At 35.7% G+C, this 26,384-nt stretch overlaps 1 protein-coding gene across 22 annotated transcripts in view; it reads right to left on the bottom strand.

Moving 5' to 3' along the window:
- Positions 1 to 11,595: 11,595 nt before the first annotated feature.
- AGFG1 (ArfGAP with FG repeats 1) overlaps positions 11,596 to 26,384 on the bottom strand; it is an 83,090-nt gene continuing 68,301 nt past the window's right edge. For 3 of the 22 annotated variants that reach the window (XM_081584767.1, XM_081584773.1, XM_081584784.1), the window contains 7 exons: positions 25,921 to 26,101; positions 23,266 to 23,345; positions 22,959 to 23,051; positions 16,140 to 16,187; positions 14,102 to 14,260; positions 13,147 to 13,238; positions 11,596 to 12,284 (listed from right to left, as the gene is read on the bottom strand). In XM_081584767.1, the coding sequence (XP_081440893.1) occupies positions 12,225 to 12,284; positions 13,147 to 13,238; positions 14,102 to 14,260; positions 16,140 to 16,187; positions 22,959 to 23,051; positions 23,266 to 23,345; positions 25,921 to 26,101 (713 nt within the window). In that variant the 3' untranslated portion in view covers positions 11,596 to 12,224. Of the gene's footprint in view, positions 12,285 to 12,776; positions 12,851 to 13,146; positions 13,239 to 14,101; positions 14,261 to 16,139; positions 16,188 to 22,958; positions 23,052 to 23,265; positions 23,346 to 25,920; positions 26,102 to 26,384 lie in introns of all 22 variants that reach the window. The other 19 variants (XM_081584769.1, XM_081584774.1, XM_081584786.1 and 16 more) reach the window with 7 other exon arrangements.

Here is a 26,384-nt window from a genome sequence, read left to right as displayed (position 1 = left end):
AAGACTTCTTACAAGTCCCACATCAGTAAGGATCAAGCAAAATAAACATTCACATCCTGATGGTGGGAGTATGAGCTTGGTAAAATTTCTTCAGAAGGCAATTTGGCAATGTAAATATGTAGAAAAGACAAACCCCACAAAACCTACTCCTGGAAATTAATCTTTCAAATAGTAACATTATATAATATACACACAGATATATGGATACGAATTTTTAAAATATTATTTGCAGTAATGCCAGTGGAGTGTTGGGGCATTACTTCAGCCTGCAGCACACCAGGCTTCCCTATCCTTCCTGATCTCCTGGAGTTTGCTCAAATTCATGTCCTTTGAGTCAGGCAAGGTATAAGAAAACAATTTTAAACACAAGTTTTTTAAAATCACCATACATTATCCCTCTTCAGTCAGCTTCCTGCAACCTGGGCCATAACTCAGCCAGCAGGGGATGTAACATGCATGCATCTTTGTCCTCTAAGCCACCATCCTTCTGAGTCACACACTCAATCCAAAGTGGACTGGCATAGTTCAACTACTGGCACCACGAGATAATTCTGGTGTCCCTGGGTGGTTCTGTTCTGTCTGCAGAGCTGCCTCCTCTTCTTCAGTGATTGGTCTCATGGTGACAGTGAAACCTGTGCTCTTCAAATTCATCCTTCATCTTATAGCATCAACCAACGCCTTTATGTGCTATGAGATCAATACTGGTATGTTTCTTTACTAATCCTTCTTCATGAATAGCCTCCGCACTGACTCCTAACTCCTAGAAACATTTAACCTGAACATTCTTAAGAAGGAACTTAATTCAGAAGTGCTTCTACATAATTTATTTTGATGAGCTTTTAGTGTACCTTTTAGGATTCTTTGGAGCAATTTTTCCAAAACAGATCGACTTTTATAAAGATTTAAAAAGCTAAAACAAAAATGACTTAGTACCTAAACCAGTGTTTCTCAATCTTTAATATGCTTACAATTCACCTGAGATTCATTAAAATGCAGATTGTGATTACTATCCTGGGATGAGAACTGACATGGCTAACAAGAGTCCAGGCAATGTCCAGGCTCCTCAGACCAAACTTTGAGTACCAAGTGACCATAATCATCTTTAATGGAAAAGGTGAAATATACATGCTTTAGAGAATTCCAAACTATTTTACAATAACTTTAAATACAGTTACTGTTATTGACTCCTACTCTGCTTTCCATGTTCTTTCTGCTCTAGGAACCGAAGTATTTGCAACAAGTATTCTTACACACACAAATATTCTTTATTCAAATGTTGAGGACAAATCTGTATAAAATACTGCAAATAGCTGCTTCTCCAATATGGAGTACCCACAATACATGCTTATGAACTGTAGTGCTAGAGAAGACTTCTGAGAGTCCCTTGAACAGCAAGGAGATCAAACCAGTCAATACTAAAGGAAATCAACCCTGATGCTGAAGCTGAAGCTCCAATACTTTGGCCACCTGATGCAAAGAGCCGACTCACTGGAAAAGATCCAGATGCTGGGAAAGATTGAGGGCAGGAGGAGAAGGGGGTGACAGAGGATAAGATGGTTGGATGGCATCACCAACTTGATAGACATGAGTTTGAGCAAACTCCAGGAGATAGTGAAGGACAGGGAAGACTGGTGTGCTGCAGTCTATGGGGTTGCAAAGAGTCAGATGTGACTGACTGACTGACCGACCATTCAGGTATAACCTAAATCAAATCCCTTATGATTATAGAGCAGAAGTGACCAACAGATTCAAAGGATTAGATCTGACAGAGTGCCTGAAGAACTATGGACAGAGGTTTGTACCACTGTATAGGAGGCAGTGACCAAAACCATCCCAAAGAAAAAGAAATGCAAGAAGGCAAAATGGTTGTCTGAGGAGGCCTTACAAATGCCTAAGAAAAGGAGAGAAGTGAAAGGCAAAGGAGAAAGGGAAAGATATACCCAACTGAATGAAAAGTTCCAGAGAATAGCAAAGAGAGATAAGAAAGTGAACAATGCAAAGAAATATTAGAGGAAAACAACAGAATGGGAAAGACTAGAGATCTCATGAAGAAAATCGGAGATGCCAAGGGAACATTTCATGCGAAGATGGGCACAATAAAGGACAGAAACAGTAAAAGGACCTAACAGAAGCAGAAGAAATTAAGAAGAGCTGGCAAGAATACACAGAAGAACTATACAAAAAAGGTTTAAATGGCCCGGATAACCACGATGGTATGGTCACTCACCTAGAGTCAGACATCTGGAGTGTGAAGTCAAGTGGGCCTTAGGAAGCATTACTATGAACAAAGCTAGTGGAAGTGATGGAATTCCAGTTGAGCTATTTCAGTCCTAAAAGATGACGCTGTGAAAGTGCTGCACTCAATATGCCAGCAAATTCGGAAAACTCAGCAGTGGTCACAGGACTGGAAAAGGTCAGTTTTCACGCCAATTCTAAAGGAAAGCAATTCCAAAGATGCTCAAACTACCATAAAATTGTGCCCATTTAACATGCTACCAAGGTAATGCTCAAAATTCTTCAAGCCAGGCTTCAATAGTATGTGAATCGAGAACATTTAGATATTCAAGCTGGACTTAGAAAGGGCAGAGGAACCAGGGATCAATTTACCAACATCCATTGGATCACAGAACAAGCAAGAGAATTTCAGAAAAACATCTGCTTCATTGACTACACTAAAGCCTTTGACTGTGTGGATCATAATAAACTGGGTAATTCTTAGAGAGATGGGCATACCCGACCACCTTACCTGCCTCGTGAGAAACCTGTATGAAGGTCAAGAAGCAACAGTTAGAACCGGACAAGGAACAATGGACTGGTGCAAAATTGGGAAAGGAGAAAGTCAAGGCTGTATACTGACACCTTGCTTATTTAACTTATAACTTGGCCACCTGATGCAAAGAGCCTACTCACTGGAAAACACCCTGATGCTGGGAAAGATCGAGGGCAAGAGGAGAAGGGGGAGACAGAGGATGAGATGGCTGGGTGGCATCACCGACTCAATGGATGTGAGTTGGAGTAAACTCCAGAAGATACTGAAGGACAGGAAAGCCTGGTGTGCTGCAGTCCACGGGGTCGCAAAGAGTCGGATAAAACTTAGCGACTGAACAACACATAAAAGCAGGTCAGGCAGCACAGTGGTGAAGAATCCACCTGCCAATCAAGAGACAAGATTCAACCCCTGGGTCAGGAAGACCCCCTGGAGAAGGAAATGGCAACCCACTCCAGTATTCTTGCCTGGAAAATTTCATGGACAGTGGAGCCTGGTGAGCTATGGTCCATGGGGTCACAAAGAATCAACACTACCTAAGCTTCTCAACACTCACAGAACACATACACTCCTCTCCCTCCCGTTTCAATTCAGCCTTAGTCCTCAGTCTTACATTCTATTCCTTCAAGGCTGACACTCCTTTATCATAGTCTGTACACAGGACTGAGATCTCTCCTACTCTCCAGAGCCCTTTGCCCTGCCCTTGATTTGCAGGTATCACCCTTCCCTCATCAGTTGCTCCAAGGAACTGGGGTGGAGTGGTTCTGAATCTCTGCTTTGACAGCTGGGTTTAAAGCTCAGTCATGCTGCTTAAACTCCTTGAGCCAAGTAAACCACCAGCTAACCTGTTTCGTCTGGTAAAATCAAGTCATTCCTATATATAAGGTTATGAGGATAACAGGAAATGTTTAAAGAATATTCAGCAATGTAGCACCAAATTAATACAGATTAAATGGAAGCTACTACGACACTGACATACAGCATTCAGCACAATTTCTTTCATATAAGAAATCCTCAACCATTACTTTAAAAGTCAAAACTTTTCTGCATTTAAAAAGATAGCTCTGAATAAGAGAAACTGAAAATAATGGCCATAATATTAAACTATATGGTGGTGGTGTTACCTGTACTTTCAATCTACAAAATACAATAGTTTATGCTCAACCTTACAGCTATTATTATGAAATGTCTAATTCCAATTTCCAAAACTAATTATTCTCTAAACATATATTCCAAATGGCTGATGGGAATCATGTTTTACCATTTGGAAGAGATTTCTCTTTAAAGCTGGGGAACTGGCATCTCAATTACCTGCTTGAATGCCAGTTAACACAGAATTTAAGACTGAAACACAGGAAACTTGACTCTGTCAGTACCTTTCAATCTTCAAGTTCAGTTTTAATTTAAAAAAAGTTAGCACACGACTTTAAAAAAAAAGAATGTGAATCTTTCTTCTCCTAATAAGACTAAACTAAACTTTAGTCTCTCTCGAGATGGAGGGGAGGGGTGCGAAGAGTGGTGGTAGTGGAGTGAAATTATTGATTCAGAGGAAAATAAATTTTCTTCTGGGTTTTGATGATTAGTGAAAATAGTTTAAACAATGAAAATGTACAGAATTGGGACACAAAAAATAATGGTGACTACTACCAGGAAATAAGATTAGAGGTACGAAGACCCAAAGATAGTTTACTGTGTGCCTTTTAAACTTCAATAGGTAGTAGAGAAACTAAAATTTAATTACAAAAACCACTGTCTTAAAAATCAAGCTAGAACAATATGGATTTCAAGAAAAAATGTCATCCTTTGGGGATGGGGAATCAGTATTGGAAATTCAGTAATAAATATGTGCTTTTAAAAAACAGATGCTTTGTAATTTAAAAAGCAAAGAGAAAGTGACAAAAGTTGCTATTAATGTACTACTAATGGAGCAAAGAAAGGCTGGAAGTAGATGCATCATGTGCTTGGCAGGAACAAATGTGCATGACAAAAGGAAAAAAAATGTTATTCTTCAGTGTTCCAGATGTCTTGTTATGTTCTGTGACCATCAAAGGAAAAAGGCTACTACTTTCAAATGGTACATAAATTCAGGAGTCTTTATTTTGAAAAAATTCTTCCAACAATGTCTCACAATGAACAATAAATCAAATGTATCTACCACATATTTGAAATGAATTGAAATCAACCTGTTTTTGCCTAATACCTAAGACCACCTCTTGCAATTAAGACTGGTCTTCATAAATCTTGTCATATTAAAACATCTTCCAAGACATGCCCTGCTAAAAGGGCCTTGCTCTTTCAGATTTCTCAGTTGTGTCACTCCCTATTCTTAGCCTTAAGTGCTGATATTATTTCTCACAACCTATTCCAGAAACCAAGACTTGCCCTTGACTAATGATAAACACAAATAAAGAAATTCTCGACTCTATAATCTTGTGAGGAATGAGAACTGGAACTTTCAGTTATTACCCAAGTCTTTTCTAAGGCAAAGGGAGTTAATTTCGGAGAAGTAATAAATAAAACATGTGGTTGTGCCAAAAGATTTTGCCAAATTAAATTCTATGTTCTCATCTCAACAATAAGGTATATTCTAAGCTAATGTAGATAAGGAAAGGCACAATACCAACAAGTAGTAATAGAAAATAGTCCCAAACCTTGAACTTTTAGAAACTTCAAGGGTCATAGAAAAATTAAAATTAAGGTGCTAAATAGTTGTGAATTTGCACAATCTTCAATGAACTAACTGAAGGCCGTCACAGTTCAATTAAAAAGTATGAGATTTTTCAAACATCTTATTTTAAGACAGTCATACTGAATCTGCAGGTGAGATTCAAAATTGAATGATGTCTATTTTATTGAGTTTAGGGTCAGGCAGATTCATGACTAACCTTCATATATGCATAAAGATATTCTCATTTTAACAATGTTTTTAAGTAGAAAAACTCTATAAACAAATATTCTTCAAAAGGGGCATCCATATAATGAAATCTCGGAGCTCCAAAGAGATAATGAATTAGAGCTGGATGTGATAATATGGAAAAATAACCAAGTTAAACAAAGAGAATCAAGTTATAAAGCCACACATTTAAAATAACAGAGGACAGCAAGAGGCATATATATAGAGAGAAAGTAGTACATAAAATAAATGTTAACATTTCTGAAAGACTATACAAAAACACAAGTAACTGTATTTCCCTGGGATGTGGGCATAGAGTCAAAGGAAGGAGACACACTTTTCCACTTTATACCCCTTTGTATATTGCATAATTTTTAAATATCATAAACATGTATTATATTTTGGTAACATATAAAAAACCTTTAAAGTCTTTAAAAAACCTGATTGTACTCACAGCATTCTATGAAACACTGGGTAACATTAACTCACAATCCCTTCCTGCCTTTCACTTAATGGTCATTTAGTCAAAATTAGAAGGCTTCTGGGTTGTTTGCTTTCTCTGTCCCTCAAGATTGAGGGAAAAAGGTGAGAATTCAAGCTTTAAATCTCACTGGTTAAACTATAATTTGGATAATATCTATTTAAGATTCCAGAGAACCAATTAAGAAATTAACCAATGAACATCTGAATCACCAGTTAAAATATTTTATCTAGGATCACTTTTCCTGGTTATAAAGGCCTGAATCTTTAAACTCCATAGCCCTGTGAGTTGAACAACCCTAGATTTCAAAAATATAGTTAAGTATGTTGCATTTTCCTCCAATGGCATAAAATAAGCAAAATACATAGAGGCTATCAAGTTTGAAAGGAAATACATTTTTGGCAAGAGTCTTCACCAGAAAACAGCATCATAAATTCAAATCCTACAGAACTGACTCCAAAATCAGAACAGTTAAGAGCTGGCATTAAGAGCTCTTTTATGTCTCCTCAGGATTTGCCAATTCAAAGGCGTTACAACGTTTTTGAACATTTGAGGCTCAGAAAATTGAGAGTGGTAGGCTAGTGGCCACCTTTAGAGTATGAATACCCTTCAAACTACACAAAATTCAAGTTTTTAAAACACTGTGATGGTCAAACAAAACACAACTGCAGAAAGAATTCAGAGTATATGCCATAAATGTGCAACCTCTACATTAGAACAATAATTGGACTTTTTAAACCAGGGTTTTCACAACACTTGGGTCTTTCCAGATTAAATACTTCATTGCCCACTACACTTCTAGAAGTAATTACTATGTTTAGTCGTTAGTCGTGTCCAACTGTTTGTGACCCCATGGACTGTAGATGGCCAGGCTCCTCTATCCACGGGATTCTCTAGGCAAGAATGCTGGAGTGGGTTGCTATGCCCTTTTCCAGGGGATCTTCCCAACCTGGGATCAAACTCAGGTCTCCCAGGTTGTGGGAGATTCTTTACCGTCTGAGCCACCCCAGGGAAGCCCTAAGTAAACTAGTGTTCAAATGCTTACTGAATTAACAACGCAAAAGGCTCTTCAAATACTACATATAATCACCTAATAACCAATAAATTTAATGAACTGGGTTGTGGAATTACCCATCAGTGCCCTGCTGGAGCTGGCCTCCAAAGTGAGACGAGGGTGTCTAACTCCAAGTTTAATTTAATTAACATCAGACTGGTAGCTGAAATCAGCCATGGTGAGAGTATTAATATCACATATATCAGTAAGCACTACAGAACAGGACACTTTTTCATGAGAGAAAAGCATTCATCAGCACAATATATGACCAGCACATCTTGGTCATATATTCATTTGTTCAAATATATCACATAAAATTTTTAATGAATGACATGTTTTAAAATATACAAGGAAAAAGTTAACTAATGAATATAAATTCAATACAATAGGATAATTTATAACACATTTTAGTAACAGCACCCTTTCAAAAGTAATTTTACTACTGTCTAGGGCACAGACTTAATTAATAGTTGGAATGTTTCACAAAATAGGAGTTATTGTGATACTTCAAATGTCTCTTTAGTTTAAAACCTGACCCACTATTTACCCCCATGAATTTACTTGTAAAGTTTAAATAAAACCCTAGAGAATAAACTACTGATTGCAGCAAATTATGAATGGAATCCAAATTAAAAACGATTTTTATTAGGTATATAGGATATAGAAAGAGATTTTCTTAGAATTTCATTTTTAAAAAATCTGCTTACACATAAATGTGAGAGCATCTTAATCCAACAATAAAATACTTGCTCCCCAGAGCAAAAGCCCTGTCATTAGCCTAATGCCTTGCTTCTTTCATCCTTAAAGTATGAGCCCACTTCAAGGACCATATAATACATGGAAAGCATTTAGCAAGTTTCGGATACACTAAAAGAGCTTAATAAACCACACTCTGTAATACCATCACTATTATTACTTTCAAGTCATATCTTTAAAGATATCTTTATAAGGTCCCATAGAGATTAACTTTCTGATATAAATCTGAGACTGCAAGTGGAGGCCAAAGACGAGGTGAGTCATTCTGAATATGAGTCTGGAGCAGGAGCACAAACATATGAAGAAAGAGGCCCAAGAAGAAAGGCACAGGCCGGCCTGAGGACAGCAGCATGTTTTACTGTATGCCAACAACAGCAGCAAGAGGTGACTGACTATGTATCATAAACTACCTTTTACAAAGTCACTATGTCTTCAAAAGAATTTAAAAACATTGTTTAAATGAGAAACAACAAGAGTTCTTTCTAAAAATGGACAAAGTATAAAAAACCACTGGGGGAAAAACCCAGAGCAAATTTCTTTCTTAAGAAGTAAACACATTCCTTTAACTGTAGCCGACGTCTTGGAAGGTCATGATTTTTGCTAGAGAAATCCTATTTTCATTCCCCCAATATATATATACACACACATACACAAAGTTAAAATTCTTTGTTAACTATAAACACAGGAGAGATAAATTATTCTTCATTTTTGAACTTTCTTTAGCAAGGCGTAATTTTAAAATAGCTATCTGACACTCTCCCAAAAGAATATCACAATTTCAAAGTGGTCAGAAGAGTAAATAATTCCAAAATAAGTACTAATATCCAAAAGCCAGAACTTGGAATATTCCTTTTAAAAATGAGATATTTACCAATTTCCTCATTACTGAAATACATTCAAGTAAAAATCAAAGGAAGAAAATCCAGAAAACAACATTTAAAAAGTTTGCCATTTCAACTGAAATTTAATTTTTTCCCCATCAAGCCAACAAAAACACTCAGAAGTTCAGGGAGCAGTATATTTTCCCTACAACTAAACATTGTTGTCACAGAAAATACAAATTTAAAGTGTTGTGCAGTGGTTCTCAAACCACTGTAGTCTGAGAAACCCCGAGCGTCCCCTCCAAACCCAAAGTCAAAATCATTTTCAGCATACTAAAATGCTGTCTGTTTCACTCGTGGTTTCACAAGTGCACGGTAGAGTTTTCCAGCGCCTACACACTATATCACTTAAAAGAGAACTGCAATGTGAAAGGAGTATGAGAAACCCACTGCTTCTATTGGACAAGATTTTTAAAGAGATGTGCAAAATGTAAAACAATGTTCTTCTGTTTGTGGAAAACAGTTATTTGCCATCAAAAATGGTATTTATGTTAATGTGTAATGAGTTTATTATTGTTATATTTAAATGAATAAATATGTTTTAAAAATATCTCAGTACTAATTTCTAATACAGCAAATACTGAGCAATAGAAGCTACATAAACAAAAGCTTTTTGGAGATCTTCAATAACTTAAAAGAGTTAATAGTCCTGAGGCCAAAATGTTTGGAAAGCAACCAGTTAGTTATTCTCTTCATTTTACCAATTTACAGGAACTGTACCAACGAGGATATATGTTGAGAGCTGGGGCAACTCAGAAGTAAAGCAAGCACTGATGTGCTTCTTTAAATTTACAGAAAGAATTACTCTGCAGAAGCAAGTGACTACCTGATCTCTATCTTCACTAAAATAAGAGTAAAATATACCTTTAAACTAATCAATACAGCTTGTCACCCTAAAAGAAAATTTTCTTTCCTGAGCAAACACAAAAGGAGAGAAGATAACTCAACCAGTAAGTCAGGAAACTGCATCTTCATGTTGCTACCACTGAGGATTTTCTCCTCTTCACTGTTCAACGCAGTTCTGATGGTCCATATAAAACCAGAAGCAAATCTGAGTATCAAAGTCTGAGGATTCAAATTCATATTAAAGTTGGATCACTTCTTACACTAAGCATTTTGATTTTATACCATTCAAAGTCAACAAGAGTTTCCAATTAATTACAAACCTCAAGGTTTACCCAGAAAAAAAATAGTCTTTAAAATTATATTAATAACAACTGTTTAATTTACTTATTTCTTAGATGGAAAGCCTGGTAGGTTAACTGGGTAATGGCCTTCAATGGTATAGCATAACTTGGTACAAGAGTTGATTGGGACCCAATACAATCTAAAACATAGGAAAAAGACATCTCTTAAGTATTCCCTCCAAGAGGGGGCTGGAAGGTGATTCCAAAAATTTGGAGAGATTTCAAGTATACACCAACACACACCCAGACCTTTGCAGCATTCATTTAATTCTAAGAGAAGAGGTGTACTGCTCAGAAAGGGGGCAGAGACTTCCCAGTCTGATCAAAGTAGTTCAGACAACTATACATTCAACTAGATATGCACTGGACAGCAATGCTTCAAAAAGTTTAAAACTCAACACAGATTTTAATATACTATGAAAACAACTCCTGTAGTCACCATTTGAAAAGGTATTCAGCACGAATAATGTTTGAGGAAACTGATGTTCACCTCTTTTAATGCCAAAGCTTTAAAAACAATTTTAAGTATTATAAGAAAACTTTTCAAATATGTATTACATATTTACATATATAATTTCACGTTTTCTAAATGACACAGAGTCACAGTAATAGGCAATTTTCAGAAGATGGTGTATATAGTGATGCCCTCTAAACTGGGCTGGCTGTCCCTACACTAAGCAGTCTTGGACAGTGTATGCTTGTCATACAGTCTATCTCCTTCGTTTCAAGCCATAACTTCTTAACTCTTAATATGTCATGGTCTTGGAAATCTAATAATCAAAATTTCACATAAAAACATGAGCTCTAACATATGGACTTTGTGACTTCCGTGGGCTGCTCAAAGGCATTTAAAAAAAAAAAAAACTATTACAAGTTTTTCAGTTGTGTTCTATTTTGATGAGATTGCCAGATTATCACTGGATGAATGAGGCATTATATAAATATTTAATCAAGTTCACTTGAATATTAACATAAAGACATAACTAAACATTAGTATCGGCGCCTTTTTAAACAAAGTATTCTATGACTTTAAGTAACACTGGGTTCCAGTTTCTCTCCCCTAGAAATGAACATAAACAAATGTCCTATTAATATCAGTTTGTCCAAAGAAAAAAAACTGAGGTGCAATCATGTCACAGTTAATGCATGTCTGCTTTCAATACATTCAAAGACAATATTTTTTTTTTTTTTTAAATCAATAGTTAAAATAAGCCTTTTGCAGTCTGAGACTTCAAGATACTTAAAAAAATTTGTAAATACACATACATGCAAATTCTTCATATATACAAATTTTCACAAAATTAAGAAGTTGCAAAGAAATTAGAAGGATTATAGTGAATCTAACAAGCTACATTAAATGCTTTACCACTGACATATTCCTAAACATAGCAGTCATAGTAGTTTTAATAAATTTTCTACATGGCCTTTTTATAAAACTTGCTTTTACACATAAAAGTTAGTCACTAGAAGTCTTCTGAAACTCTAATTTAAGAATTCAAGATGTTCTCAATTCACTACTGATATTTAAGGCCACTTTGGTAAAGGCATTGCAGCAAGAACACAAAACAATAGCATATTTTCTACTATTTATTTTTTTCACCTGCACACTGTTGCAAAACATGATCAGCTTTATTATGCAGACAGGTATCCCTCTACATTTTTAAAGAATTTAGGCATGTATAAACAGAAGAGCTCTTCAGAAAGGAAAAATTCAAGAATGAATAAAACCTTCCAATTTTGACTTTGTAGCTTTCCAGTAGCAATGGTTAAAGTGATTTTAGGTCATTCATTCCCAGATATAAGACAGCACCTTAAAAGTGGCTGATCTATTTCCCCAGTAACATTTCTCACATAACAATGTGTTAAAGATACAAATACTGATATGCACAAATAGCTAATTTCTAAGAAAAATATGTACAGTACTGCAGCATAATGAATGTGGTATCTGCAATAACTTAATATTAGCCAATTTTTAATATACATGATACTGCTACTTTTTTTTTTTTGCCAATTCACAGGTTAAAAGTTGTTACTGGAGCCCTCTGTTTTGCACATATTACCTGGTGTTTAATACACAATGCAGGCTTTTTAAAGACTTCTCTTGTGTTTAAAGCTAAGATCAGTGAAACAAGACAACAGTGCAAGAGGCGGAGAGATGTAATGTGACCATGTAAAAGTTCGTTCCAGTAAAGTGTCTATATAAGGCTATAAGAAAGGATTGGTTGACGAGCTTCCTGTTGGAAATTGTCCTGTTGGTGCACCAGTCTAAAGGAAAACATAAGACAAAATAAATAAACAGACAAGAGTGTGTGGGAAAATAAGAAAATAATAATATTTTTTAATTAACAGTATTTAGATTAAGTATTATTAAGTGAAGTCGCTCAGTCATGTCTGACTCTTTGCAACCCCATGGACTGTAGCCTACCAGGCTCCTCCGTCCATGGGATTTTCCAGGCAAGAGTACTGGAGTGAGTTGCCATTTCCTTCTCCAATTTAGATTAGGGTTTTATAATTACTGGCAACCATATTTGTTCATTCCTATTATTAAGGCAGGAGAAGGAGGCAACAAAGGATGGGATGGTTGGATGGCACCATCAACTCAATGGACAAGAGTCTGAGCAAACTCCGAGAGACCACGAAGGACAGGGAAGCCCGACACGCTGCAGTCTGTGGGGTCACAAAGAGTTGGAACATGACTTAGTGACTGAACAACAGTTACTGTTATTAGCAACATACTGTAACACAACTATAGGTTACCAGGCACTGTGTTGTGTCTTTTATATCCATTACTTCACATAATTCTGTTAACAGATTCCAAGAAGGGACTGGTCCTAAAAAATACATTTACAACTTAAACCAAATCTGACTCCAGGATTCCTTTTTCACATTGGTCACTGAATCGGCAGCCTCTCATAAAGAAGAATTTTGATAAGAAAGCATACAAGTTTCATGTCTACAATAGTTTACTGTCAATGTTTTGCTTTTCAGCTGATTAATCTGTTTTCTTAAATTAACAAGGGATTGTGCACAATGGCTGCCTCTTGCATCTGGGAGGAATCACATCCTGCTTTTCCCACTGTGAACAATGCAACAACTTACAAAGTGCTTAAAACTGCATCTCACTTACCATAAAAGGATTACTAGACACTCCAGCCGCTGCAACTTGACCAAAAGGGGTCACCACTGGCTTTGTTTGTCCAAACGCTGCAAAACCTGCACCTTGTTTAAAAAACCCACAATTATAACCTAACCTGTGAGAGGCGATCTGATGCTCATCAAGCTTCTAAGGAGCATCAGAAAAATTCCTACCAGATCAACAGTAATTTAAAAAAATCAATGTTAACTTGTTGAGTCTCACGTTCTTCAAAATAAGTTAAAAGTTTCAGTGGCATGTCTTAAAGAGCTTACATCGACTCCCCAGAAATGGTTAATTCCAGTCTGTCCCAGCTATGTAGTTGCTGACAAAGGATTTAATCAAAAGATGAGTCTGTTGACTATTTAAGAGGGGCTGTGATCCAGGGATTTCAAACTTCAGCAAATGAAAACAAACAAAAAAAATCCACCCAAAACAAACAAAAAAGACGACAACAACAAAAACAGAAACAAAAACTGATAACTTTCTCTAGTGAATCTTCCTGAAAACAAGTAACAAACTCGAACTACAATACAGCTACCTTTAGTCTATGTCATCACCACCACCAACAAACAAGAAAATATATACAATAAATGGAACAAAGTCAACAGTTCTCCAATGCAAAGCAAACACTCTAGGTCTATAAAGTTTCCTTTTAAAATCAAGAAGCATATTTTAACACAGAAGACACAAGAAAGATATTGGAGATCCTGAGAAAGAAGAGGTACTCTTTAGTCTCAGATTACTCCCAAACCTGTAGTCTGGTCACAAAAACTTAGTAATCACTCAATTTTCTGTGGCTTAACTCACCAAAGGCTTCTATATCTGTGTAATAAACACTCAGTAGATAACACTAGAGCGTTCTTTAGATAAATCTTTTTGTCCAAACATTCAAATTATGATAAATAAAGGATACCTGCGATGAACTTGGCAAAATGTTAGCTCTTACCATTGGGCTGTTGAGAAAAAGCTGTCTGCTGAGGAAAAGCTGCTTGGGCTGGGAAGGCTGGCTGCTGGAAGCTGCCGCTAAAGCTGGTGGGAAGACTATAGGGAGCGGGAGTCCCAAAGCCCGCAGGCATGCTCATGGATGCAGTGCCAAAGGTCGCCGCTGGTGGGAGAAGGAAAGGCTGATCACTTACAAAGGAAAAGGGAGGTTGTCTATACTCATACTCAGCAATGTAAAACAGACATCATTTACCTTAAAAATAGAAAGATGTATTTTAAATCCCAAAACTCCAACAAACTTAATAGCAAGTTTTAGTGCCATACAGTTTAATGTAAGCTATAAAGCTATCATTTGAAATAAATAAACCTCTCAAAGTAATTATATAAATTTGAGTCTAAATAGCAGTCTACTTTTAAAGTCCATCATCATGCAATTCACATGTATACTAGTATATACGTTTTTAAGTTTTGCTTTGTTATACACAGTAAAATAGTCAAACATTTAATAATATTTAGTGAACTGTCTGCTATAATGTAGTATATGTGTTTCTGGAAAAACCTTTGCAAAATAGTTCACTTAAAAATAAAACTTACAGGAGAAATAGGGTCTGTGGCAGGCCACTCAAAACCTATGCAGCTTTGCAACCATAGTCAAAAATGGATGGGGGGGTAATCCTAATAAAAACATTAACACAATTAAACTATATGGACTCCCATTCCTTTTTTGAAAAGTATAAATAAACGAAGATTTCTTTGCATAAGGGGTATAAGGAAGATAACATTAAGACCAATGAGTTATAGAAACTGGGGCAAAGTACACAAAAATTGAACAGAAAGTGAAATATGCATTCTTAAAAGAGACAAAGAATGTAGAGTGAATGACACTGTACCCAATAACTACCATGGCCTCCCATATGCAGTCACTATAACTTCATGGAGTGAAGCATTCATTCACAGGTTGGGGAAATCTGTGTGTGAACTACAGCTATATATACATATACATATATATATATACATATATATGTGTGTGTACACACACACACACACACATACACACAGTATGCTGCCATCAGCCCCCACTTACAAATGACTTATGAATTCACATTATTACATTACTCATATAAAAACACACATAGTAGCAGAATGATATATTACTTTTTGCTAATGATTCAAAACAGAACCTTTCAACTATATGTTCTAGGAAAGAAGAGACAACAATCTTGCTTTTAATACAGAACACTAGCAATTACACAGTGAAGCATTTTCAGCATGATGTTATCAAACAACATAATTCATTGAATTTTCTGATTCTAAGAAAAAAGTTACCAACTTGAATGCTGACTTAAGGCACTGAAATTAATACTACATGTACTATATAGAATTATCTTTTATTAAAAAAACTTAAAAATCTGTTATGGATTTTGCTCAATGTAATTCTCATAATCCTAATATTTGTAACAGTGCAATTCTCCTCAGTGAACCTAATTAGATCGTAAAATTTTAAATTTTACTTTTTATTATTTGTAAGAAACAGGACACTAAGCCACTGGGAAGCAAGTGAATTAAAGAATAAGCACACTGCAAGGGAAACAGAAGGGTTTCAGAACAGACAACAATACACTGACATAACTTTGACAGATCACTTTTTAAGAAAGCAGTATAAAGCAAAAGTTGGCTATAGTTAAGCAAAGCCAAACTCCATGGAATAATGTGGTAAAATGGTTTGGTACATACAAAAGGTGTGCCACTCAAAGCACTATGAATTCAAACTTAAGAAAAATAATCAAAAAAGCTACTAACGTTCTAATGTGACCATGGAGGTAAGCAATATGCTTTTCAATATTAAAACAAATTATCACATAAGATTTTCATGTAACTTTAAAATATAAGTTATTCCCAATGCCACACATCCATGCCCACTCCATTTTAAAACATGGGAAAAACTTAACTTCACATGCAGGGATCCAGAACACTAGCAGAAGCTTCCACAAGCAAGTAGACAAATTGCCACACAAACCTAGATATTAGCTGTGGCCACCTACCAAAATGAGCGTGAGGAAACACTTGAGAATGCATTGCTCCAGAAAGGCCTTATGGAAAGCCATAAAGAGACCAATGTCAATTAACTTATGAGTAACTATTGTCAAAATAAATTTGTTTCATTAAAAAATTCTAAAATTAGAATATACTTACAAAGGAGATAGCATAAGAATACATAATAAAAACGCATCCACAGTCTTTACTTCAACTATATTCATGACACTAGTATTTACACTATTTGAAACAAAGAGATTAGAATAATACCAGAAAAACAAATATCAAACAAAGAAACATTTATGAAATCCAACTTTTAATTTCACTTGAAGATGCAACAATATACATGAAATGATTTTTTAGGCCTCACCAGTTACACCCAAAAATGCTATTCGTAGAATAATCTAAAATGATCTAGCATCTACCTTTTAGCATTTAAAAAGTCAAATCTCAGAGAAAGCACCTGAATAATGTTTGTTTTATTTTCAACACCATACATTAACTAGAAACTAGTAAAATAACTCAAGTGAACAAATTATTCAGGGAAAATTAAGTCAGTGGACTCCATTAGAAAGGTGACCATCACTTTCAGTTTAAAATATGATGGCTAAAAAGAGAGAGAGAAGAGAAATTCATCCCGTGCAGATCTTAACCTGCATGACTGAGGTCAGACAGGTTATACGTAAATAAAAGTACCCAACAGAAATCAAATTTAGGTTAAGCACTAGAACCACTGTTTAAACTATCCGGAGTGGGACTGTTTCTAAAAATACATGTCCATGCATTTTAAATAAGCATACAGTTTAAATAACTAAATTTGGGGGAAAACAATAACCGAGATATAAGAGTGGTTCTGAGTCTTGGTTCTGTTGTTTTCTAATTACAGGACACCACAACTTCTTTAAGCCTCAGTTTCCTCATTTGTAAACAAGCGATGGAGAGGTAGATACAGTAATACCTAATTTACAAAGCTGCTGTGATTAAAATTACTACCGAGTAAATATTCAATGAATCTGTTCTTTTTTCTTGCTAACTTAAAAGATGCTGCTTATAGCTTGTTATAAATTCAACAGAAGCTTGAATGAGGTGGAAGGGTTCTGTGATAAAACAAGCTTGGTCACATTATGTTTATCTCCTTTCTTAGAGCATGTTACAAGCTCTGAGAAACCATGCATTAATAATACTGGTTCAATTTTGTGTTACTAACTCAGCACTTCCCATATGCTTTTGGGCACAGAACCCCTTCCCATGAAGCACTGTGATAACATCACCTTAGGAGACATGTTCTACAAGATATGCTTTGGCAAAACCTGACTTTTAGTCAACACTGATTTTTAACTGGTATTACTTGCAGTACTCAATCTGTAACACTGATGCCTAGTCCTGGGCTCTATCAAAATATTTTAGACTTGTTTTTAACATGCTTTTTGAGATATAATTCATATATCATACAATTTGTCCACTTAAAGGGTAAAATTCAGTGTTTTGTTCTTTTTTAAAAACAAATTCACCAGGTGTACAACCATCATCACAATTTTAGAACATTTTCACACCCCCGTCACTAAAAGAAATTCCACACCTATCAGCTCTCCACTTTGCCCCGTCTCCTTTCTGTCTCTATAGGTTTGTCCATTCTGGACAGGTTATAAATGGAATCACACATTATATGACATTTTGTGACTAGCATCCTTTATTTTCCGTTTTCTAGGTTCATCCATGCTGTACCACATATCAGTACATATCATTACTTTTCACTTTTTATTATCAAAAAAACTCCACCGTACAGCTATACACATATGCTTTATCCATGCATTAGTGGATGGTCACCTGGGATGTACCCGTGTTCAGTTTGTCCAACTCTTCTGAGACCCCATGAACTGCAGCCTGCTAGGCTTCTCTGTCCATGGGATTTCCCAGACAAGAATACTGGAGTAGGTTGCCATTTCCAACTCCAGGGGATCTTCCTGACCCAGGGATCAAATCCTCGTCTCCTGCACTGCAGGCGGATTATCATTGAGCCAACTCAGTTGAGCCAAGACTGTTTCCACCTTTGACTACTAGGAATAATGCTGCTGTAAATATTTGTATACAAGTTCTTATGTGGATATATACTTTATTTACTTTCCTATTAGTGAAATGAGTGGAACCAGTGGAAATAGTGCTTGTTTAGAAGAACTCTGGGACTAATACTAGTCATTGGTTAATTAGGCAAATCCATCTAACTGGTCTTTGATATATATATTTCATTTACTTTCCTATAAATATAATGAGTGGAACCACTGGAAATAGTGCTGGTTTAGAAGCACTCTGGAACTAATACTAGTCATTGGTTAATCAGGCAAATCCATCTAATTGGTCCCCATCTAAGTAATAAAATGACGATGCTTGGCCAGATGCTACCATGATTCTTTTGGTTCTACATTTCTACAAGTTTATTTATTTGGAGGGGTGGGGTAGGGGGGCTTTTAAAAACATTCATTTATTCATTAAATGAGTATCAGAAATAAAGGGCACTCATTCAGGGGCAAAGGAGAGATTTAAGAGTTTTAAGAGAATTTCCTAATAACTGAAAACTATAAAATTATATTAACTTTATTAATTAAAGGGTTCAAGGGCTCTAGAAAAATAGAATACTAAATATTATAGAATCCTAAAAAAAAAAAAAAGTCCTAGGCCACACTGGCTAGTCTTTTGAAGGTTTCTATATAACATGGTAAAAGAAGGCCCAAAAGCTATTAAATGCAGGAAAAAAACTATTATTAAAATGTACATTTTAAGAATGAAATGTATCAGCAAAACTTTCTAGTTTGCACAGAACTATTATTTAATACCTCTTTCAAAAGCTACCTCAAATGGAATTTAACAGTACTAATGTATTTGAGAACAACAACAAAACATATTTCCTAAAGAACTAATATTAAGTTTTCCTCTATTTCTCTGCATTGATCACTGAGGAAGGCTTTCTTATCTCTCCTTGCTATTCTTTGGAACTCTGCATTCAAATGGGTATACCTTTCCTTTTCTCCTTTGCTTTTCGCTTCCCTTCTTTTCACAGCTATTTGTAAGGCCTCCATTCAATAGAATGTGGAAGACTAGAGATCTCTTCAAGAAAATTAGAGATACCAAGGGAACATTTCATGCAAAGATGGGCTCAATAAAGGACAGAAATGGTAGGGACCTAACAGAAGCAGAAGATATTAAGAAGAGGTGGCAAGAATATACAGAAGAACTGTACAAAAAAGATCTTCACGACCAGATAATCACAATGGTGTGATCCCTCACCTAGAGCCAGATATCCTGGAATGTGAAGTCAAGTGGGCCTTAGGAAGCATCACGACGAGCAAAGCTAGTGGAGGTGATGAAATTCCAGTTGAGCTATTTCAAATCCTCAAAGATGATGCTGTGAAAGTGCTGCACTCAATATGCCAGCAAATTTGGAAAATTCAGCAGTGACCACAGGACTGCAAAAGGTTAGTTTTCATTCCAATCCAAAAGAAAGGCAATGCCAAAAAATGCTCAAACTACTGCACAATTGCACTCATCTCACATGCTATTAAAATAATGCTTAAAATTCTCCAAGCCAGGCTTCAGTAATACGTGAACCGTGAACTTCCAGACGTTCAAGCTGGTTTTAGAAAAGGCAGAGGAACCAGAGATCAAATTGCCAACATCCGATGGATCATCGAAAAAGCAAGAGAGGTCCAGAAAAACATCTATTTCTGCTTTATTGACTATGCCAAAGCCTTTGACTGTGTGGATCACAATAAACCGTGTAAAATTCTTACAGAGATGGGAATACCAGACCATCTGACCTGCCTCCTGAGAAATCTGTATGCAGGTCAGGAAGCAGCAGTTAGAACTGGACATGGAACAACAGACTGGTTCTAAATAGGAAAAGGACTACGTCAAGGATGTATATTGCCACCCTGCTTATTTAACTTATATGCAGAGTACGAGTACATCATGAGAAACGCTGGGCTGGAGGAAGCACAAGCTAGAATCAAGATTGCCGGGAGAAATATCAATAACCTGAGATATGCAAAAGCTGAGTGCCAAAGAACTGATGCTTTTGAACTGTGGTGTTGGAGAAGACTCTTGAGAGTCCCTTGGACTGCAAGAAGATCCAACCAGTCCATCCTAAAGGAGATTAGCCCTGGGTGTTCATTGGAAGGACTGATGTCGAAGCTCAAACTCCAATACTTTGGCCTCTGATGCAAAGAGCTGACTCACTGGGAAAGACCCTGATGCTGGGAAAGATTGAGGGCAGGAGAAGAAGGGGATGACAGAGGATGAGATGGCTGGATGGCATCACCGACTCAATGGACATCAGTTTGGGTGGACTCCAGGAGTTGGTGATAGACAGGGAGGCCTGGCGTGCTGCGGTTCATGGGGTCGCAAAGTGTCGGACACAACTGAGCGACTGAACTGAATATTAAGTTTGATGATATAAAACACTGGAAGTACTTAAGCACAGTGTATTTGTCAAAGTGTTGTTTATATTTCAGCTTCAACAGAAACATATTACGTAGTTAACATTTACTTTGACTTAGTCAATTCAATAAGATCATCAATGTGATAAATCAAAATGGTTTACAACAAAAGATATTTTACCTTGAAATATAAAAATTTGTGGACATACTACATTTACCTTTCAATAAATTTTCCTTAGACTAATATTTAAACTACTTTATATTATCTGAACAAGCTTTTTGAGATATAATTTGTACACTTTACTTTGTACACTTTACATTATTTCATATCTTATACAGAATCTTAACTTTAAGGATTTTTGTACTCTAAATAACCGGCGGGGGTGGGGGGTGATAATCCTTAACTCTAATAACAGAACCAGTCTGGAGGTACAATCTCCAAATAAAAATAACAGGAATGATTTACCAAGTATATGGGCTTCCCAAGCGGCACTAGTGGTAAAGAACCTGCCTGACAATGCACGAGATCTAAGAAACGCGGCTGCAATTCCTGGGTTGGGAAGATCCCTTGGAAGAGGCCATGACAACTCTAGTATTCTTGCCTGGAGAATTCCATTGACAGAGGAGCCTGGCAGGCTACAGTCCATAGGGTCAAAAAGAGTCAGACACAACTGAGCGACTAAACACACACACACACACCCCAACTATATACAATAATGCAAAGACAATGCAAGGTGATCTGTATCATCTAATTCTCACAATATCCCTGACAGAGACTACTGTACACATTCTACAGAAAAAGAGAATAAAGTTCAGAGCAGTTAGATCAACATGACCTTGGTCAAGGTATAATATGTTTCCATCCTTCAGTTATCAAATGGGGTTATAATGGCTATAAACATCTCAACAGTTATTATTATTACTGCAAATAATGTATTTTCCTATCACTTGTCCTCCATTCATTAAAAAAATAATATACAGAAAGAATTTTTAGGATTACCTAGTAAGTAAATACTAAACCAGGATTTGAACACAAATCTGGCTGTATCCAAAACATATGCACTTAACTTCCCTGAGCCTCAGTCTCCTCAGCTATCAAAGAGTGATTAAAGCATTTGATGAAATTTAAGAGGACTAAATGAAACAATGTACAAAATCCCATGTCATGAGACATTTTACAAATTCATTCCATGAAGTCAAAATAATATGCTCAGAAACCGAAATATTATATATATCATCAGTGATGAATAGTATATTTTGTCCAAAACACAACAGAAACCTGAAATAATCACTGATTATGTTTAAGCATAGTGTATTTATATGTATTTGAATGAAAATAAATCATTAAAAATTATGTGCAAAATTCAAATACTTATACAACATATATTCCGTGAGATAGCAACAGATTATGAATGAAGACATTATATGAAAATGGAAGTTATAGTTCAAACTTCCAATATTACAGTTCTCAACCTTGCCAATGTCAAAAAGATGTGCTAGTTAGTAATTAGTAATTCTTAACGGTGCAAATTTATTGTGATGTTATAAGCACCTTACTCTCTCAAAATATCACATCAACATATGCCACAAGTCAAGTTTAAGGCTTTAGTTCTAAAGTTATCTAAATCTAAAAACTGACAAATTCAGCTTAATGGGTACTGGGTCAACCATATGCACCTGCCAAGACTCCAAGGTACTGGCAAATAACTCTGGTGTTCAGGGTAATAAGACAAAAATCAAAGAGGCAAAATATAAGAAATACGTAGCTAGCTTACAATGTGAATCAAAAAGAAAACAGAGGGAGACGGATAAAGAGGATTTTCAAAAAAAAAATTATAAAAAGAAAAAATATTCAAATTATTATATCCCAAATTAAACCAGTTTCAACAACCAAAAAAAAGTTAACAACCCTAAAAGAGATATGCACTGGAAAAAGACCTCATTAGTAAGAAGATTTCATGTATCAATAATAAAATCCATCCATTCCTTGCAATCCCAAGCAAATGAAAACTGACACATTTTTTCAATTGAGTTATAATCAATAATTGTGAAACCTGATCAACAAATAAGTCAGAATTATAATGTTCAAGTAACATCTCTGTCATGAACCGGCAGTGTGGAGTTAAGACTTTAACTCTCATCTCTATGCTTGCTTCCACACCTAAAACATAAAAGCTTTCAGTGGTGGGTGCTAGGTAACTTCCATGGTCCATTTTCAACTATTAGTTTCTAGGATTCTATAAACTTTCAGCTAGCATATGTCTTCATGGACAAAACTAATCCATTTCACAGTCACTTCAGTAAGAAAGGAACCTTATTTTCTAATGTTCTTAACATAGTGTCTTGGCGGTATATACCTTTCCCAAAGTTTACTATTCTGTAATTTACATTTCTTACCTGTCGCTCCTCTGGCATTGGTCTGAAACGGATTTGTAGAAGATGCCACAGAAGGACCAGCAGCAGCAACAAATGGATTTGTGGAAGGTGTAGCTTTAAAAAATTATAAGATACACTATAAAATCCTAATGCATTTGTATTCATTTAAAGTATTTGTTCATATATTTATGAAGATAGAAAACTAGAGATTTCTGATAATAAACTGGTGCTTTGATCGTCTTCTGGTATCCCTAAGAAAATGCAATACAAATATATATATATATTTGGACTCCATATAAAAACCAATACGTATACCAGAAACACATACCTCCAAATGGAGCAGGCACACTTGAAGACGCAGGCTGTGTCTGTGCAGAAGCACCCACTGGCACTGTTCCAAAAACATTACTGAAAACAAGTATTGCAAGAATTCATATTTTGAGAGGGGAAAAGAGCAAAGGTAATCTAATAAGGTTGCCATAAAATATGGAAACAAATAATATTGAACATATCATGTATCACATCAGCTCTCAAACTTTAAGTCTTCGAATTCATTTACATTCTAAAAAAATGAGAACCCCAAAGAGCTTCAAGATGCTATATCTACCAATATATATTATATCAATTTAAACAGAAATTTAAGAATTTTTAATTCATTTGAAAATAATAATAAAGGCATTCATATCTGATACTTTTACACATCTCTCTAATGGCTAGCTTAATAGATGATCAATCTGTTGCAATATATTGTTTAACTTGGTGCATATGAAGAAAAAAACTGGCCTCACGTGGCATCACAGTTGAACAAAACAGGAGAATTTTAACACCTTTTCAAGATAACTATGTATATCTTCCTTGATATCATTCCAAAAACAAGTTATAGTTTCCTAAAAGGTTAGCTGCAATATGGTCCAACTCTCACATCTGTACAAAAGGAGAAGGGGAGGACAGCGGATGAGACGGTTGGATAGCATCATCAACTCAATGGACATGAGTTGGAGCAAACTTCTGGAGATGGTGAAGGACAGGGAAGCCTGGCACGCTGCAGCTCATGCGGTTTCAAAGTTGGACACGACTTCGCGACTGAACAACAGCTGTGATATGGAATCTGAAACCATATCAATGAACTTTGATGCACTCTCCTAAAGTAACATCCAGTAGTCTCTCTTACACTTTAAATGAATCTTTTACTACGTTTGTATCATATGGAAAATACTTGATGCCAATCTTCAAAATGTCAACATATTTCCTTATGCAAAATAAAAAAAGACAACCATTAATATCACCATCTATCTCATCAGAAAAGCAATAGGAAGCTTAATTTTAAGCTCATGGTGGCTAATAAAGTTTCCAAAATTCTACTTAGTTGCTTGAGAGCATGTATTTTAGCTGTTATTTTCCCTAAAGTGACAGACTTAAAATTTCATTTTTGAGAAAATGTCTACCAAATATCCAAATCTGAATAACCATGGTTTGTTTAGCAATCATACTTTCAAGAAAAAATGGTTGTTCCATAAGACAAGTAGCTGGTTCATTCCACAACTCAAAAAACCACACAAGTTGATTTTCCTCAAGACAGCTTTATACTTCAGTATACGGCAGAACTACTTGATGCATACCATACTTCTACACACATAAAATTAGGACATGTTTAAGGGTCTAGGCTTAATAAAATTAAATTCCTTTACACTGCTTCATCAAGCATATTCATAATAAAAACTGAATCAAAACATTCCTAAGTAAAACTCAATGTGTGGTAGCAAGGAATGACTATTAGATGACTGCTTGTGCAGCTTGGCACTGGAGCCATAATTCAATGCTAAGTCACCATCAAGTCTCACCTATTAAGAGTTTCTATACCATTAATACAAATGTCAATTAATGAAAACACAACCAACCACTCAGAATTATTATGAATCTAGTTTTAACCTCAGACATTTTGAATGGGTCTCAGGTACTTCAAATAGTCCATGTGTTATACTCTGGGGACCACTTATGATTATAATGTAATATCAATAAAACATTTCATTACATATACCTGTCTGTGTTTCCAGACTTTATGGCCACCTTGCTATATATAGTTCACTATTTTATATGTCTAATGTAGACAATATTAGTAAAGCAAAAATACAGAAATACTCTGAATTTTATTCTTTGGATTCAATTTTTCCCATCTGCCACACAGAAAATTTGTTACTGGAGAATAAGCCCAACTAACCAGTGTTGCAATCCTATCATTTCTTTCTGGAAAAGGTGCTAAAAGGAAATAAAAAGTTACTCGGATAAAAGAGACAATCTATAGGAATGGAAAAATCAAGGGTAAGACGTTGTACAGGTAAGTCACCTATACTTCTGAGTCTGCCTCCTTGACCCAAAAAGAAGTCAAAAAACTAGAAGAGTTTTTAAAGATCAAATGTTTTTAAAATGTGGTAGACTCTCTTCTGCCAAGAATTCCTTACACCAGACATACACAAACACAGTAACAGATACATCTATTTATAAAAACCAGTATGACAGAAAAGATACAGGACCTATCTTGGGTTCTGGTGCAAATCTTTCTAAAACTTTACTTACAACTCAGGCTACAACATGTTACTCTCAGTGTTTAATCTTCATAACTAAGAATTGTACCTTAAAAGTAAGTAATTCTGTAAACTGATTCTCTGAGTATAATTAAATTTGTATTTAACAATTTAACACATCCATTTCAAGATGTGTATATACTCTAAATTACATTTCAGCATTCAAGGGGGAAAAGCACTTTTGATTAAGTAAAAAATATAAAACTATGGTAAAATCACCTATGGTAATTACTCAAGGAGTATATTTTAATTAGAAAATGTAAACTCGTAACTTTCTTCAAACTTAGGAAAACATTCAAGAATCTTTTAAATTAAGCCCCAAATAGCGATTACTTAACAACAGTATTATTCAGAGTTGAAAAAAAGTTTCAAATATAAAACACAAGACAATGACAAGCTACCTGCTAGCATTACTTGTGGAAGTATATGCGTTACTGGAGGTGGCAGCAGAGCTGAAAACACTGTCCAGTTCTGCCAGGGCTGCATACTTGTCTGAAGATGCACTTGACTGACTGGGAACTGAAACCACAGAACCAACAGGAGCTTTACCTGTGGTCCCAAACCCACTACCTTGATCACCACCTACGAACAAACAGAAACAAATTAAATCAAAGATTTTAACTTAAATTTAACTTATACTTTCAACTTACCGACTGCATTTGCCATGGTGTGTGAATTTAAAACTGATTTGGAGCTTAGCAAATAAATGGACATGATTCTAGAGTCTTATCTAATAAATAAATACTCCAGAAAATACTGGACAAGCTTAATGCTATACATTCCACTCTGATAAAAATACAATACTGTTTCTGAAATAAAAACTAAGACCTGGTACCAATGACATGTCTAGGTTACATATAAGAAG

The sequence above is a fragment of the Giraffa tippelskirchi genome, chromosome 3 (genome assembly GCF_054371585.1).
Source record: "Giraffa tippelskirchi isolate mGirTip1 chromosome 3, T2T-mGirTip1v1.2.pri, whole genome shotgun sequence".
In the NCBI taxonomy this organism is placed as follows: domain Eukaryota; kingdom Metazoa; phylum Chordata; class Mammalia; order Artiodactyla; family Giraffidae; genus Giraffa; species Giraffa tippelskirchi.
This window is presented reverse-complemented; position numbering and strand designations above follow the sequence as displayed.